The following is a 16,745-nucleotide window of genomic DNA, read 5'->3' as shown; positions in this document are numbered from 1 at the left end:
ATTCCATTTGCTACATGGAAATAGCTGACCTCTTATTCCCTTTGTCAATGCAAAGAGATCCCAAGTTCAACAAACTTTATAGACTCCACACCCCATCCATTTCCAGCGATGGGATTTCACCCTTTCAGCGCCCCCTGCATCCAACCAGGCCTGACCCAGACACATCCAGTGCTTTTCTGAAGCAGCAGAGAGGATGACATGGTGGAGCCTCCACTGCTCCCAAAGCACGCAGGCCCAGCTACCTGCCTACCTGCTCTGCGTGCAGCTCTGCGAGATGGCAGAGGGCGACGGCAAATGACTCCGTGTTGTTCTGCTGCACACCTGCATTCACGGACTCCAGGCTGTTCATGCTCAGCAACATCTGGGCCTGCTGCAAGGCCATGGTGCTGGGTGGGGAGACGGACAGGAATCCCCTTCAGTCAAGAGACCCAGGTTGCCCCTCAGCCACATCCCACAACTATCTTGAGTGGAAATGGAAGGAAATGAAGTCCCTCTGCAGGCTCTGGCTTAGGGGGAGCGGCCACCTCCCACCCTCAGCACAAGGAAAGCAGAAACGCACCCTGGGTGTGCAGTCCCAAAGGAAACATGTGGTGGTTACGGCGCAACCGGGAGCTCCAAGCTCCAGACCCCTTGACTGCCTCTAATTTCCCTGTGGTCACAGTGCGTTAATTAGTTTTCATGGATAAATTCAGACCTGATGCCATCCTGGCACCAGCTGCTCTGGCAACGTAAGCAGCGGCCAGTGTCTGCAGCTGTCTCAGAGCACATCGTGCCAAAAAATGATCTCAAGTATACAAAAACAAGACTCGTAAAGGAGGCGCTTCCTTTCATTATTGAATTCCTAGAAATAGCAGATTGTCTAGGTAGAAGGTGGGGTAGTGACGGGGCTCCAGGATTAAAAACCTGGTTCAGAAGGGTACTTCCAAGCTAAAGAAGGCCAAATGGAAAATTAAACTTGAGGCCGGAGATACTCCAGAGAACACACCTTGGCTAACAGGGAAGCGCAACCCAAGCAACTGTGGCCCCTGCCTGCCAGGGACAGGAAGAGAGATTCCGGTCTCGGATCCTAGGGGCATAGTGCTTGGAGTCACAGGACCTGGGTGTGAGTCTTGGCTCTGTCACTGATAATGACATTTGTGATCTTGGGCAGATCAGATGTATGAACCTTGGTTTTCACATCCTAGAATGGAGCGCACCTACCAGTTACCTCATAGGGCAGCTGGGAGGAGCAAATAAGAATGAGCATGGGAAAGAACTTCACAAAGTCTGTGCAAAGTACGAAGTGTTTTAAAACTATAAGCATCTTCTTTAATCTCCTGCACAAACAACTTTCATCAAAGGGGAAAATGACTTGTCTGTTTGGCCTTTCATAGAACCAGTTTGCTAGCTTCCGCTCATCTCTGGAAGGATTCATGCCCCTACGGCCTTGAAAGTCAGCTTGAAGACCCACCTGCGGCCATAGAGTCTCCAGATAGCCGTTTTCTGTGCAATGCTGATATCGATGAGCTCTGACAGGCTGTGTTTCCAGTGTAGGAGGTCAGAGTCCTTTAGGGCATCCATCAGTTTGTTTGCTGTCTTCCCAGCAAAAGCCCTCTGCTGAACTAGGGACTGTATTCCCAGAGAGGCGAGGTACTAAGGGGACAGACATATCCATGACTCAAGGTACAGATTACATGACAGAATTGTTCACTCTTCAGAAATTTGGCATCTTTCACATTTCAGCACATGCAAACCGACGGCATTATATAAAAGGAAAGTACCTAGGGCGCCTCCTGAGTGGCTCAGTTGGTTGGGCAACTGCCTTCGGCTCAGGTCATGATCCTGGAGTCCCAAGATCGAGTCCCGCATCTCCCTCAGACCCTCTCCCCTCTCATGCTATCTCATTCTCTCTCTCAAATCAATCAATCAATCAATCAATCAATCAAAAAAAAAAAAAAAAAGGAAAGTACCTACAGCCTGACCCTAATGCATATGAAATGTGTGCCTGAAAAACTGGGCCTGGAAGAGAGGCAGATGGTATGCTGAGAACCAGGGCTTTGACATAAAATGGGCCTGGACTTAAACACTGTCTCTATCACTTATTCTGTGAGTTGAGGCCAGTTAGCTTCTTAACCAAGCCTCAGCTTCCTCATCTGTAAAATGGGCATAAACTCTATCATAAAGAATTATCGTGAAAAATTAAAATAAAACGGTATGTGGGGCACCTGGGTAGCTCAGTCAGTCGGTTAAGCGTCTGCCTTCGGCTTGGGTTAAATCTCGGAGTCCTGGGATGGAGCCCTGTGTTGGGCTCCGTGCTTGGCGGGGAGCCTACTTCTCCCTCTCCTTCTGCCCCCTCCCCCGCTCATGCCAGCTCTCTCTCTCAAATAAATAAAATCTTAAATAAATAAATACAAAACAGTATGTGTCAAACAGTGCTGGACACATTACAGAGTAGGATTTTTTTTTTAAGATTTTATTTATTTATTTGTTAGCGAGAGAGAGAGCACAAGCAGGGGGAGCAGCAGGCAGAGGGAGAGGGAGAAGCAGGCTCCCCGCTGAGCAAGGAGCCCGATGTGGGACTTGATCCCAGGTCCCTGGGATCATGACCCGAACCAAAGGCAGACGCTTAATAGACTGAGCCACCCAGGCGCCCCCGGAGTAGGAGATTTTTTATTTCCCTTTTTAATTTTTTTTTAAGATTTGATTTTTAAGTAATCTCTATACCCAATGTGGGGCTCAAACTTACAACCCCAAGATCAAGAGTCACATGTTCTACCAACTGAGCCAGCCAAGCTCCCCTGAAGTAGGAAATTTTTTAAAGGATGACTATTATGAGCATAATTATCTTTTCATTAACTTCTGATATAATTTTCAAAGGCGAAAGCACAACTTAAAGAGTCAGCTTAGGGGGCACCTGGGTGGCTCAGGTCATGATCCCGGGATCCTAGATAGAGCTCTAAGTCAGGCTCCCTGCTCAGGGGAGAGCCTGCTTCTCCCTCTCCCTCTGCCCCTCCCTCTGCTTGTGCGCTCGCGCTCTCTCTCACTCTCAAATAAATAGATAAAATCTTTAAAAAAAAAAAAAAAAAAGAGCTTAGGGGCCCCTGAGTGACTCAGTCCGTTAAGTGTCTGATTCTTGGTTTCAGCTCAGGTCCTGATCTCAGGGTCGTGAGATCCGAGCCCTGTGTCAGGCTCCACGCTCAGCAGGGAGTGGGCTGGAAGAATCTTTCTCTCCCTCTCCCTCTGCCCCTCCCCCCACTAAAATAAATAAATCTTTAAAAAAAAAAAAAAGCTTAAATCCAAAACAAAAATTGTACTTACGAAGCCTATCATTTATTTTAAGGGACAACTTACTTTTTGTCATTATAATCAATTCTGTACATGTAAGTTTCCTTTCCCAAAAACAAATCAAATGGACAATTTACAGATTTAAAAAGCATATACAATGTGTCAACTGTACCTCAATTTTGTTTTAAGTAGGCTCCCCACCCAGCTTGGAGCCCAACATGGGGCTTGAACTCACGACCCTGAGATCAAGATCTGAGCTGAGATCAAGAGTCAGATGCTAATTGGGGCGCCTGGGTGGCTCAGTCGTTAAGCATCTGCCTTCAGCTCAGGTCATGATCCCAGAGTCTCCTGGGATCGAGCCCCGCAGCAGGCTCTCTGCTCTGAGGGAAGCCTGCTTCTCCCTCTCCCACTCCCCCTGCTTGTGTTCCCTCTCTCGCTGTGTCTCTCTCTGTCAAATAAATAAATAAAATCTTAAAAAAAAAAAAAAGTCAGATGCTAAACTGACTGAGCCACCCAGGCCCCCCTTCCATTTTTAAAAAGCCTATACAGTAAGTCATTACACATATTACTTTCAGTTTTCCTGGACCTTGCTGCAAACTTTAGGAGACAGAATGCTTAAGCAGTCCCCCTGCCTATGGGGCAGTTTTCAGCAGATGTTTTTGAGACAGAATAAGGTTCTGTGAGCAACAGTAATCTAGATTCTGATACTCATTACTACTACATATGTGAAGACTAAGCCCTTTCACTGCCTCTCAGTATTTGTCACCAAGGACTGTAATTCGGGTCCTTCTCTGTCACTTAAAGTAAGAAAAGACAAATGTACCTGTCAGGTTTACTGGTTCCTGACTTTGTTTACTTTTAAAACACGGATCAGCAAACTGGCTCTATAAAGGGCCAGGTAGTAAATAATTTAGGTTTTGCAGGCCACATTTGGTCTGTCACATATTCTTCTTTGTTGTTTTTTTTCCCCAACTATTTAAAAATGTAAAACCCATTCTTAGCTTGAGGGCCATATATAAGCAGGCAGCAAGCCAGATTTGTCCCACTGGCTTTAGAGTTTGCCAATCCCTGGTTTAAAAATAAGCCTTTCCTGGGGCTCCTGGGTGGCTCAGTCGTTAAGCGTCTGCCTTCAGCTCAGGTCATGATCCCAGGGTCTTGGGATCAAGCCCCGCAACGGGCTCCCTGCTCAGCGGGGAGCCTGCTTCTCCCTCTCCCTCTCCCCTTGTGTTCCCTCTCTTGCCATCTCTCTCCCTCTGTCAAAAAAATAGATAAAATCTTTTTTTATTTTTTTAAAAATATTTTATTTACTTATTTGAGAGAGAGAATGAGATAGAGAGAGCATGAGGGGGGGAGGGTCAGAGGGAGAAGCAGACTCCCTGCTCAGCAGGGAGCCTGATGCAAGACTCGATCCCGGGACTCCAGGATCATGACCTGAGCCGAAGGCAGCCGCTTAACCTACTGAGCCACCCAGGCACCCAAAATAGACAAACTCTTTGAAAAGAGACTTTTCTGAAAATTTTCTAAGTAAATATGTGGAAGTCAATGTTGATCAATAAACTAAACAAGGATCTCCCCTCAAATTGGTCAATGGAACTTTCATAGATATTATTAAGATAAAGGGAGCAGAGAGAAACCTATCAAACAGAATTTCGCGGTTTGATTAACAGTTAAGGTCATAAGAAACTACCAATAATAAAACCACACCATTTATTTAAATAATCTCACAGGAAGACAAGTCTTACCGGTAACCCAAAATGTACTGCCTTCTTCACAGAGTGCTCTAGCAAAACATAGCTATCAGATCTCTTCTGCCCCAGCACGTAAAGCCAGCTCTGGTAAGAGAAATCATCAAAATATATCCTAACAATGACAACAGTTAATGTTCTATCGAAATATCAGCATGGTTGTAAGAAAAATTTAACAAGAGACCAGATAAATCTTCTAAAATATTCACGAAGTATGAACCTAAATGAAAACCACTGAACACATTACAACTGTCAGACTAAACTAAACAGCTACTGATCTTCACCTCTGACAGTAGTGAGTGGCAAGTATTCCATAAAAAAACCATGAAGCTCCCATAGGGCCTTTAATTGAGAAATCGAGACTCTCAGGGAATGTTAAATGAATTCTCTGTTCTCCCTGTGCTTGGTGTTTATGCTTTCACGGGACAATGTCTCATCCAGTTACTAGGTGTTGCATACACCTTTTGGTTAATGCCAACATTTAAAGTGGTAGCTTTGGATTAAAATTTGTAGACAAGAAATGCCTCCCCCAAAGCAAAACAGAGATCATGAATTAAGAAAGATAATAACTATGGGTTGCCTTTTCTGAATTCCCACAACCACCTAACTAGTTTCCCTTCACCGCTAAGGGCCTTCTAACTGCAAAACAACCCAATCCGAATGGGGCCTTTTGAAGGCCAACTCAACCCACGGGCTGAACTCCCGGGACAGGAAGGGGCAGCTCACCAAGCAATGCTGGAGACACACATGATCGTTGGACTCCTGGGCAATCCTAATCGCCTCCTGCAGGGCAAGCTCTGCCTGCTGACTAGAGACAGACCAAACATTAATAACTCATTAACAGGGGCGCCTGGGTGGCTCAGTTGTTAAATGTCTGCCCTTTGGCTTGGGTCATGATCCCAAGGTACTGGGATCGGGCCTCGCACAGGGCTCCCTGCTCAGCGGGAAGCCTGCTTCTCCCTCTCCCACTCCCCCTGCTTGTGCTCCTTCTCTCACTGTGTCTCTCTATCAAATAAATAAACAAAATCTTAAAAAACAAAACAAAACTCATTAACAATCACAAACATGTCCAAGCAACGTAACAGGAAGGCATCTGTACAGTAATTCATCCAAGGAGAGGCCTCTGGGTTGGAAGTTGTAACAATGAGCTTATTCCCAGAGGTGCTTCCGTCTCCCAGCAGCAAGAAACGTTAACAGTAGAGACACAGAACAGGTCCTTTCTAAGGTGGATTTCTACTACAAAGGGCAAGAAGAAATGGCTTTTCTTGATCTCTGCTCCTAAGATTTTTATTTTAGTTGTCTACCCCTGGGAGGAGGGGCACACGCATAGGATATAACACTTCACTTTTCACGGCATTCCCTTCCCCATTATGTGAATTTTTTTTTTTACAATGGCATTTGATACTTTTGTATTTTTTCAAAACTAGTTTTAAAAAGTATTTGGAGAATACTCACTTCTGAGATTTTTTTTCTGCTGATGTGGCTCCCCTCCATCTGGGATGTCTCCCTTAATCTCAGATTCTGCAGAAATTCAGCCAACTATCCTTGGCCCCACTGAGCTCTCACCTCTGAAAACACCCACAGAAATGCTATCTGTAACCCACCTTGCAGTGCTTAAATACTATTATGTATCACCTTCTACTTATTTAATCTATGTTAATTTTATTTCTTCAAATAGTTTATAAGCCTGCAGAGGGCAAGCTCTTAAATTTTGGTTTCCCAGTGGCAAGTCACAGAAAAGAAGTTCTATAAATGCAGGGTTACGGAAGACCTCAAAATCAAATCAGAAATTCTATGGGTATCTCTTATTAAGGAAAAATTTACATAAGGAATTTTCTTTAAAATTAGTATTAGCCTCACACAATCCATTTTAACTGCGGAGAGCTGGATTGTTCTTCAATAGCCACTTATTTGAATAAAGAGGGGAGATACATTTTTACCTATTTTACATTTCTTTTAAATTCCTTTCAATGCTGAGATGTAACAGGACAAGCTACTCAGGGGCAGGAAGCCTATCATCACATACAGGCCCTCAATAAATATCAGTTGATTTAACTTTATTGAATATCTGAAGAACAAATAAATAATGTTAAGTTAAAAAAAAGGAGGGGCTTTTGGGAGAACTGTATAGATAGTATTTTAAAACTAAAGAGAGATTACTTTACCCCGGGTAGGAGGAAAAGTTAGATCTACCAAATGGTAGATTCCCAGACAGATTAAGACTGCTTTAAATCTGTGTTCAACTATTAAGTTAGTAGAGGTGAGGGAGGGCTGACCTGCTACCTTATTATTTAAACAGACACTTACAAATTGAAGGAGTGATCTGTGCATATATCTGGAGGAGTGTCCCTTATGAAAACAACAGCACTCCCCAACCCTCTATTCTCATCTATCACCTTTATGTATTATGGTCAGTGTTGTTTATTGTCTATCTACCCCACGGTAAGCTCCATGAGAACAGAGGCTTTTCCCTCTTCTTTTACAGTTGTACCCTCAGCACCTACCACAGTGCCTAGTACACAGCAGAAGCTCAGTGAACAACTATACTGACTTTCAAGAAATCTTCACAATCCTATAAGCTAAGTGACAAAGATTTATAAAGGCCACAGCTCCAGGGCTAGAATCAAAGAAGCATGGACCTGAGTAAATTAATTAGCAATTAATTTGATTCAGTTAGCTGCCTCTCCTATTGAAAATGTATCAATTCTATACATCAACAGGTTATTTGTATCTAGAAGGCTGGATACAAATTTCCAAACCCGAGCAGCAGCTGTTTTGAACACAGAAATCAGTTAATGGTAAATACTACAAATGATATTACTATTTATTATGATAACATAAAAAATGAAAGGTTCTGATTAAGAAGTCATTACAGTTGGGCAGACAAAAAAGAAGTCCAGGATCAAAAGATAACATGGAATCCCATAAAATCATGGAGTTTGGAGTAGACTTGAACCTTTCTGAGTCCAACTATCAATGTGATGCGTCAGTTCCCTTACTGACACCTGGTCTAGGCTTGAGCACCTCGCTGCCCCTTCCAAAGAGGTTCCATGTGGGACCACCTTCCTTATCACAGGCAAAGCACGGCCCTTCCTTTGCACTTCCCCGCTCTTGTTCTTCTCCAGGAATTACACCCTCGGTCATCTAAGCTTTCTTCACATGACCTTTTATGACATGAAGATGACAAACATGTACTTGGCCAAATCATTTTCCCTCTAAGCTCACCATTCTCATATCCTTCCCACACTGTTTACACAACATGGCTTTGAATGCCTACAAGACGACTGTCCCCAACACAAGTTCCAGCCTCTCTATGTCCCTTTTAAAATGTGACAATCAAAAACAATTTCTGACCCAAACAGCAAGGGGTAGAAGTCTCAGTTCTTGAACTTTGGACACTATATTTCCATTAACACACCCTACAGTCTCTATTCAAAAATGCCTGTAGCAGAGACCACATTTCTCTCAAAGGGGAAAAAGCCACGGGGCGGGGGGAACACTTTCAATTAATAATTCCCTCCCTTTTCACCCTTATTCACATTATTTCACTGTTTCCAAAATAGCCTCCACGTTTTAAGTTTTTATCCACATAACTCTATTTACTAATTAATAATTGGGCAATTTTCCTATTTTATTCATTAAAATCATAAGCACATCTCAGCAATGGCATAAGCCAGTGTCACCCCACTGAACTGCGGGAATTCTATCCAAAAGCACAAACATGTGGCTTTTAGTAAGCTGTACACTGTTTTATCCAGTAAAAGGACAACTTCCTTTTGGCTTTTTGAAAGACTGAAAATAGCTTTTGTATCATTATTACCTCCAAAACATCCTTTTGGGAATCTCTGGCCTAACGACCTAATTTCCTTTTAACTCAATGGCTGTTTTTCTTAGAAGGAAAGAGGCCATGCACTAAGACAGTAATGCTCAACAATGACGCTAGGGGGCAGACGGCTTAAGCAGAAAATTTTTGTTAACTGCCGTCCAGGGAAAGAGCTTCCGTCTTCGGAAGTTAACGCTGGAGAGTTGATCTCTTCAGTCTCTTCGGGCACAGAAACCGACGGACTCACTAGTGGCCGAAGCGGCAGTGCAGGGCGGCCAGGTTCAGCGCGGCGTATCTCAGGCTCCGGCCGTAGCCCTCGTCCCCGTTACTTTTGCTTTCAGCCCCGGTGAGAATCAGGCGATCGAAATAATGAAGGAGGCTGTGTGTTGAACTGAAAACATCTTGGACCCGGAGGTTGTTTAAGTAGCTGAGATAGTGCTGAAACAAGAAACAATCCACGCATTTTAAATATTCGGCTTCCTCCCGCGTGAGACTAATTCAGAGCGCCCCGCTGGCTGCAAACACCAGTGTACCCCCAACCCTCCCAGCAAGATGGCTTAGCATAACCTTTCCCCCACGGGCAGGATAAAACAAGTTCAAGATACGGTGGTTTATTTCCTCCTCAGGGAGTCCCCAAATGAAAAATGGGCGCCCATTAGGATTTGTGTCAGAGTTTTGGCCTACTAAATATAGGTCCACTATGCCACTGGTTATATTTGGGCCCATGGGTGATGGGGTGGGGGGGACTCAACTAGCTCAAGTATTAAGGAATACTGTGAGCTCAAAAATAAAGATTTTAATTCCTGAATTCATATAAAAATTATAAAATTAATTTCTGTAACTGTCCAAAGCATAACACAGTGAGTCTTTAACTAGTTTACTAAGTTAATTATCTTGCATTTTGACACTATTTTCATTTTGTTTGATTCACTGAATTAAACTTCCCTCCAACAGGCAGATCCCAGTTACTATGGAGCAAAGCAGATATATTTCTGCATGTGAATAAAGATGTCAAATCCAGGTACTACTAAGAAAGTTTAAAACAAAAAAAGAGGGGCACCTGGGTGGCTCAGTCACCAGACACCTGCTTTGGCTCGGGTCATGATTCCAGGGTCCTGGGATCGAGCCCCGCATCGGGCTCCCTGCTCAGCCAGGAGCCTGCTTCTCCCTCTCCCACTCCCCCTGCTTGTGTTCCCTCTCTCGCTGTCTCTCTCTCTGTCAAAAAAATAAAATAAAATCTTTAAAAAAAAGAAAAGAAAAGTTTTCAGGGTAAAAATCCAGTAAGGAATGCAATTACTTGAATTTGGGAGGAAAAAAAAAAACTCAGAGGAAGGGGGAAAAGAATTTTTAGCCCCAAAACTTGAAGAAAAAAAAAAAGTCAGTCTACTCTACCATCTGTTCATAACTCGGAGCCTCAGAGAGACGATGTATGAACGAGAACAGCAAGAGACTAAAGAGACTCCTAATGGCCCCGGGGGGTGAGGGGTGACAGGAAAAGCTTTGCGACCTAGGCTTGTTGACTTGCCAACATTTTCTTCCAAGAAACGGGGCCAATGGGCCAGTCCTCATTTGCACGGCTCCTCAATACAAAGAATAGGCTTGTCCTGGCTTTCCAACTCAAAAGACTCACCGCTTCAGCAAAATCAGGATTAAATTTCAACAAGTTGTTCAGTTCTTTCTGCAAAGATGCTGGAGTGAGGGCTTTTGTCTCATCGTTCTTTAACAAAGAAGCCTGAAATTTAAAAATGACAACTCAGTGGACAGAAATGGCTAATAAACATATGGAAATATATACTAACCAGCATCCTCTGACTATGTTCTTTTCCGCAGCTACTCTCTCCTCTTGACCACACAAAACACTGTTTCCTCTTCCTGAAACACAAAGAGCCCAACTACCTCTACCCAGTCACACGCTCCTCACATGCCTTGCAAACTCCTGCTCCTCCTTCAGGCCCCAGTTTAGACTTCAGCCACTTGCTTGTATCACTTTCTAGACTAGGTAAGGTCCTCTAAGCCCCTACGCGTGCCCATAAGCCCCCTGCACTAACCCTTCCTGCAGTACTTATCAAACTACGTGAAAAGTACCAAAGTGACCCACCCCGGACTGGGACCACCCTCAGGACTGACAGTGTGTACCTCCATCCGGCCCCGCAAGAGGCCCCAAGAGCACTCAGGTGCCTTACTCCTGGTTATCTGTCTCATTAGATGGTACCAGCAATGATTACACAAATATGTAGAAAACTAATTCTAAATTAAATATTAGTACTTAACTTTGTTACAGACACTTCAATTTTACCTAGACAAAAAAAACTTTTTTAAAGATTCTATTTATTTATTTGACAGAGAGAGACAGCGAGAGAGGGAACACAAGCAGGGGGAGTGGGAGAGGGAGAAGCAGGCTTCCCCGTGAGCAGGGAGCCCGATGCGGGGCTCGATCCCAGGACCCCGGGATCATGACCTGAGCCGAAGGCAGACGCTTAATGACTGAGCCACCCATGCGCCCCATTACCTAGACAAATTTTTATTTATAAGCAATAATTTCTAATTCCATTTGAATTCCTTATATCATTATAGAAGGTTCCAAAGACATACAGAGGAAACAAAAATCATCTGTAACCCCTCCACCCAGAAAGAACACTATTAATATGTCAGTGTCTTATTCCAGTCTTTTTTCTATGTGTGTGAGATATATATGTGATACATACATTTATACACCTATACCACATTTTTAACAAAATTAGAACATGGTATATCAATTTACTTCCTGCTCTTTTCATTAATAATATAAAGTTTGTCTCATCATCAGTCTTTGAAAATAAGACTTTTAAAGCAAAAGTATTAACCCTGTGACCATCATATTTATTGCAAAATATTTTTTCCCATTTTACTGTTTGTCTTTTAGTTTTGTTAGAATGTGTTCTGACATGCATTTTTAATTTTTATGCTGAAAAATCAAATGATCTTCTCCTATGTGTTTTCTTCCACAGCTTTTATGTTTAGAAAGTCTTTCCCCACCTAGAGATCAGTTAAAAGTTAATATGTAGTTCCTCCTGGTCTAATTACAGCTTTACATGTTCACATTTACCCTTTAATCCATCTGTAATGTACTGAAGTGTGAGGAGGAGGTAAAGAGCTAGCTATATTTTCTCTTCCATACTTAACCAATAGTCTAGATGGGTTTTTCTAATATGTTTGAAGGGTGATCCTATCACTTTTCATCTAGACCTAAACAAACAGAAAATTAATAACAAAATTAAGGAAAATTAGAAAAGTAGAGCAAAAAATCAAAATCCTGCACTTGAAAATAACATGGGAGAAAAATATTCAGTTTCTGTTAGCAAACAAGTGAAAAAGTATGGCTCAAAAGCACCAGCAAGAAATGTCTGGGCTAAAATGTACTGATGTCTGCAACTTGAAATGCATTAAAAAATGAAAAGATGAAATGGTGGCTGGATAAGGGGGGTGTAGGTACATAAGGACAGAGCGAAATAGTAATTGTGGTATCAAAGTGACAGGTATATGGGTATTCACTGTGCAATGCTTTTCAACTTTTCTTTCTGTTTGAAAATGTCTAATAAAATGTTGGGGGAAGAGAAGTCAGTCTTCCAAATCAGGTTTTTGGGCTGTGTTAGTCACCCACTATTATAAAATGAACATGCATTATAACTTTAAGAAAAATAAAATGAGGGGCGCCTGGGTGGCTCAGTTGTTAAGCGTCTGCCTTCAGTTCAGGTCGTGATCCCAGGGTCCTGGGATTGAGCCCCACATCAGGCTCCCTGCTCTGCGGGAAGCCTGCTTCTCCCTCTCCCACTCGCCCTGCTTGTGTTCCTTTTCTCGCTGTGTCTCTCTGTGTCAAATAAATAAAATCTTAAAAAAAAAAAAAAAGAAAAAGAAAATGATGGGGTGCTTGGCTGGCTCAGTCAGTAGAGCATGTGACTCTTGATCTTGGGGTTTTAAGTTCAAGCCTCACATTGGGTGTAGAGATTACTTAAAAATAAAATCTTAAAAAAAAAAACAGAAAAAGAAAATCACACACAAAATCATAAAGAACACATAACCACCACTGTATTGTTAGTGAAGAAAAGAAGACCGAGAATAAGGAATAATGCAGATTCACTAATAAACGTACTAACAAGACAGGCACGTGTGATGACATATAATGCCACAGGACATGTTTTTACTTATTAAAGATTTTATTTACTTATCTATTTGAGAGAGAGAGAGAGAAGGGGGAGGGGTAAGGGAAGAGGGAGAGAGAGACTCTCCAGCAGACTCCTTGCTGAGTGTGGAGCCTGACACGGGGCTTGATCCCATGACCCCAAGATCATGACGAAAGCTGAAATCAAGAGTCACATGCTTAACCAACTGAGCCACCCAGGAGCCCCTCCACAGTATTTGTTTTTCAAAAGTTTGTGATAGGGACGCCTGGGTGGCTCAGTTGGTTAAGCATCTGCCTTTGGCTTGGGTCATGATCCCGGAGTCCTGGGATCGAGTCCCGCATCGGACTCCCTGCTCAGTGGGGAGCCTGCTTCTTCCTCTGCCTGCCGCTCCCCCTGCTTGTGCCCTCTCTCTCTCTAAAAAATAAATAAAATCTTTTTAAAAATTAAAAAAAAAAAAGTTGGTGATAAATAACAGAATTAACATACCTGTTGAGAAAGAAAAAATTCTGCTTGTTTTTGGGAGAGAGGCCCACTGCAAGATACCTCCTCTTCTCTGGAAAAAATAAAACAAAACTACTAAGGAATTACAGCACAGGGATGGGTGAACTAGGTGATGGGCACCAAAGAGTGCACCTGTCATGAGGAGCACCGGGTGTCATATGAAGTGCTGAATCACTGTATTAGTTTTAGTTTCACCTGAAACTAATATGACAGTGTATGTAATGAACTGGAATTAAAAACTTAAAAAGTCAAACAAGCAAACAAAAAAGAATTACGTAACAGCAAGAATGGTAAGGCTAACAAAGTCAAATAGCTTCATCAGAAGAGTTCAAAAACCTTTATAATTAATTCTCTCTTCTCAGGAATAAAAAAACATACTTAAAAAGTGAAGTTAAATGACCTGCCAAAGTTTGCACAATATAATTATGGACAGTTACAGACCTAAGTTCTACATGGTGTGATCTTTCCACCATGCAAATCTCTTGTGGTACCCCTGATTTAAAGCCCTTTGGTGGTACCCCCTCAGCTTCCAGAGTGAAGTCCACACTGCTTAGCAGGGCAGGTGCAATGTTCCGTGAGTGGTCCTAGCCACTACCTCTCTCCTTTGGCTTTTCTTTCTCACCCACACCTCCTCACAGATCTCCTATCCTGCCTCCTTGGCCTGCAGGGCCCATTATCCCACCCACTGTTGGACTGCAGTACACCATCCATCATTCAAGACTGACTCAAGTGTCATGTCCTCCAAGAATCTCTGCCGACGTCTTCACTGGAACTCCCACTGTCTCCTGGAGAGGCTGAGCACAGCACCTATGCACTGCCACACCTGCCTGCTCTCACTTGCAATTGGATGCCAATACCCAGCACCATGCCTAGGAACAAAACAGGCCCTCAGAGTTTGGGAAATGAATGAATGAAGAGTTTCCAACTCCTTGCTACAGATAAAAGATGTGGTGTACTCAAGAGCAGGAAAAAGTGGCTTCTCTTAAGAAATAACCATTTGCCTAGAAATTTACATTATGCAGAATTAAAAGACAAGGAATATAGGGATATAAACCTAGGCTTGAGAAATCTACACACGCACAACAGAAAAGTCTTATTTTGAGAGCAAAGTATGAGTAATACCCTTCTGCCACAAGACTCTGAAGAAATGGACTTCTCTATAGGATTATGGTAAGTATAAAAATCAATATTTACTCATAAATAATGCTTTTGTAAGTACTCTGCATCTAATACAGTTCTCCAACTTTTATGCCAATGATATGTGAATGGATATTCTAAAAGAAAAGAAAATTCTTCTGAGGTTACATAATTTGGGCAAAATTACACACTCTATCTTGCTTGGAGATTCATGATGCACGTGAGAGAAATCCAACAGAAAGAAACTATTTACTTGTATTTAATGCACCATTTACCAAACTCACTGAACAAAGAATCCTTTTCTCAATCTTTCAAGAAGAACTAGTGTTCCACAGAAAACACTTTGGGAGGTGCTGCTCTAATATTCTCTCGGCTTCATTTCTTTCTTTTTTTTTTTTTTAAGATTTTATTTATTTATTCGACAGAGAGAGACACAGAGAGAGAGGGAACACAAGCAGGGGGAGTGGGAGAGGGAGAAGCAGGCTTCCTGCTGAGCAGGGAGCCTGATGCGGGGCTCGATCCCAGGACCCTGGGATCATGACCTGAGCTGAAGGCAGACGTTTAACGACTGAGCCACCCAGGCGCCCCTCTTGGCTTCATTTCTGATAAATACTACCTAATAATCCCTAAGGCAGTGTATCAGATTCTGCAATCATTGGAGCTGCCAAGAACCAGCCCCAACCCAGGTCTAACAAAGATCAGTGACACAATAGTGACCTGGAGGGAAACAGAAAACGAATTCACAGGCCAAGTTGTCAAATGGAAAACAGTCAGTAAAGACCCCTTTCTCTTAACATGCCTCGTAACCAAGGTAAACCCAAGGCTTGGAAGACACATGGCTGCACACAAAAAGGCTAGAGATTGGTAAGAATGAATGAATGAATAAATTCATCTGAATGAAACTGGACACACAATACTAGTCCCATCTGCCCCTAAAGTCCACAGTGGTCAGGGCACCTGGCTGGCTCAGTCAGTAGAGCATAGAGAAAATCAGCAGCATGCAAACTGATTCTATAAAGAAGGTAAGTACAGTCCCCATAAATGAAGATCGAATTTGGTTCTGGCCTCCAAGGTGGCAATCGTGGCTGACATGAACCAGCTTGGGAAGAGCAAGGAAAAACACAATGGCCCAAACCATCTTTTACTGACTCCTTCTGTTCCCTCAGGGCCCCATAAATACATGCAGAAGAAAATAACTTGTGAGAAGCCACAGAGGTATTCAATTTAGGAAAAGGGCTACCCATCTGGGAAAAGGGCTCAAGTACACCTTGCTTATAATCCAATTATTAGCTGAGACAGAATTTTAGACTTACTAGTGCTATAAATCAAGAGCACTTAAGCTGGGTCCATGGATGGGCTTAAAGTTCACGAACCTTGTAAAACTGCACTCAAAAGTTGGCAAAGATGTGCATTTCTAAAATGGACCTACTATATGGCATTTGTGAGATTCTCAGGAGTCTGGAAATTCCTCTAAAGGTCTTAAATCTACCACTGTCATCGAAATTTTAAAAATATGAGATTAATCAATCAACAAAAATTTTACTTTTTGTTTTTGAATACCTTGGCAATGCACAAGCCTCCAGTCTAGGTCCTGGAGGACACACAATGTGTTAACAGGCTTACAGTCCCGGGAAAGGCTAAGACAAGCCCAGGTGAGATGGGGGTAAGTGATAAATGCCAAATGTGAATATGAACTCTGTACTGAGAAACGGGGGAAATCACTTGCAAGTTGGGAAGCAGCAGAGAAAATGATAAGGAAGGAAGAAGGCATTCCAGGAAAGGGAAACAAAAGACAAGACCCTGGCAGGCCAGGACAAAGGATCCAAGCTGAGAAACTGAAAGTAAGGTCAGAAAGGTCAACTGTGGAAGGCCTAGAACACCAGGTGGGGAGACTGTGGAATCCTTGGAGATTTCTGAGCAGGATATTGACAGAAGCAGGGGAGACGAGGGACTGGGGCTGGGACAGGAACAGTTGAGGAAGCAAGGACCTCACTCTTCTGAGGTGTGTGACCAGAGGGCATGATGCAACCCCTCTCCCTGAGCCACACTGTCCTCCTTCTGTGCCTCCAATATGCTGGCCTGGACTGTCTTGGAAGCTGTGTGTGTGCCGTGTGC

General features: G+C 43.0%; 1 protein-coding gene across 3 annotated transcripts in view; it reads right to left on the bottom strand.

Moving 5' to 3' along the window:
* ANAPC5 (anaphase promoting complex subunit 5) overlaps window positions 1-16,745 on the bottom strand; it is a 41,862-nt gene that overhangs the window by 14,910 nt on the left and 10,207 nt on the right. For all 3 annotated transcript variants that reach the window (XM_027576404.2, XM_027576403.2, XM_027576405.1), the window contains 7 exons: window positions 13,479-13,545; window positions 10,463-10,564; window positions 9,080-9,270; window positions 5,736-5,817; window positions 5,007-5,096; window positions 1,451-1,632; window positions 251-386 (listed from right to left, as the gene is read on the bottom strand). In XM_027576404.2, coding sequence (XP_027432205.1) covers window positions 251-386; window positions 1,451-1,632; window positions 5,007-5,096; window positions 5,736-5,817; window positions 9,080-9,270; window positions 10,463-10,564; window positions 13,479-13,545 — 850 coding nt within the window. The remainder of the gene's footprint in view (window positions 1-250; window positions 387-1,450; window positions 1,633-5,006; window positions 5,097-5,735; window positions 5,818-9,079; window positions 9,271-10,462; window positions 10,565-13,478; window positions 13,546-16,745) is intronic.

Source organism: Zalophus californianus, chromosome 14 (genome assembly GCF_009762305.2).
Source record: "Zalophus californianus isolate mZalCal1 chromosome 14, mZalCal1.pri.v2, whole genome shotgun sequence".
Lineage (NCBI taxonomy): Eukaryota > Metazoa > Chordata > Mammalia > Carnivora > Otariidae > Zalophus > Zalophus californianus.
The sequence above is the reverse complement of the archived record's forward strand: the minus strand, read 5'-3'. Positions and strand labels throughout refer to the sequence as shown.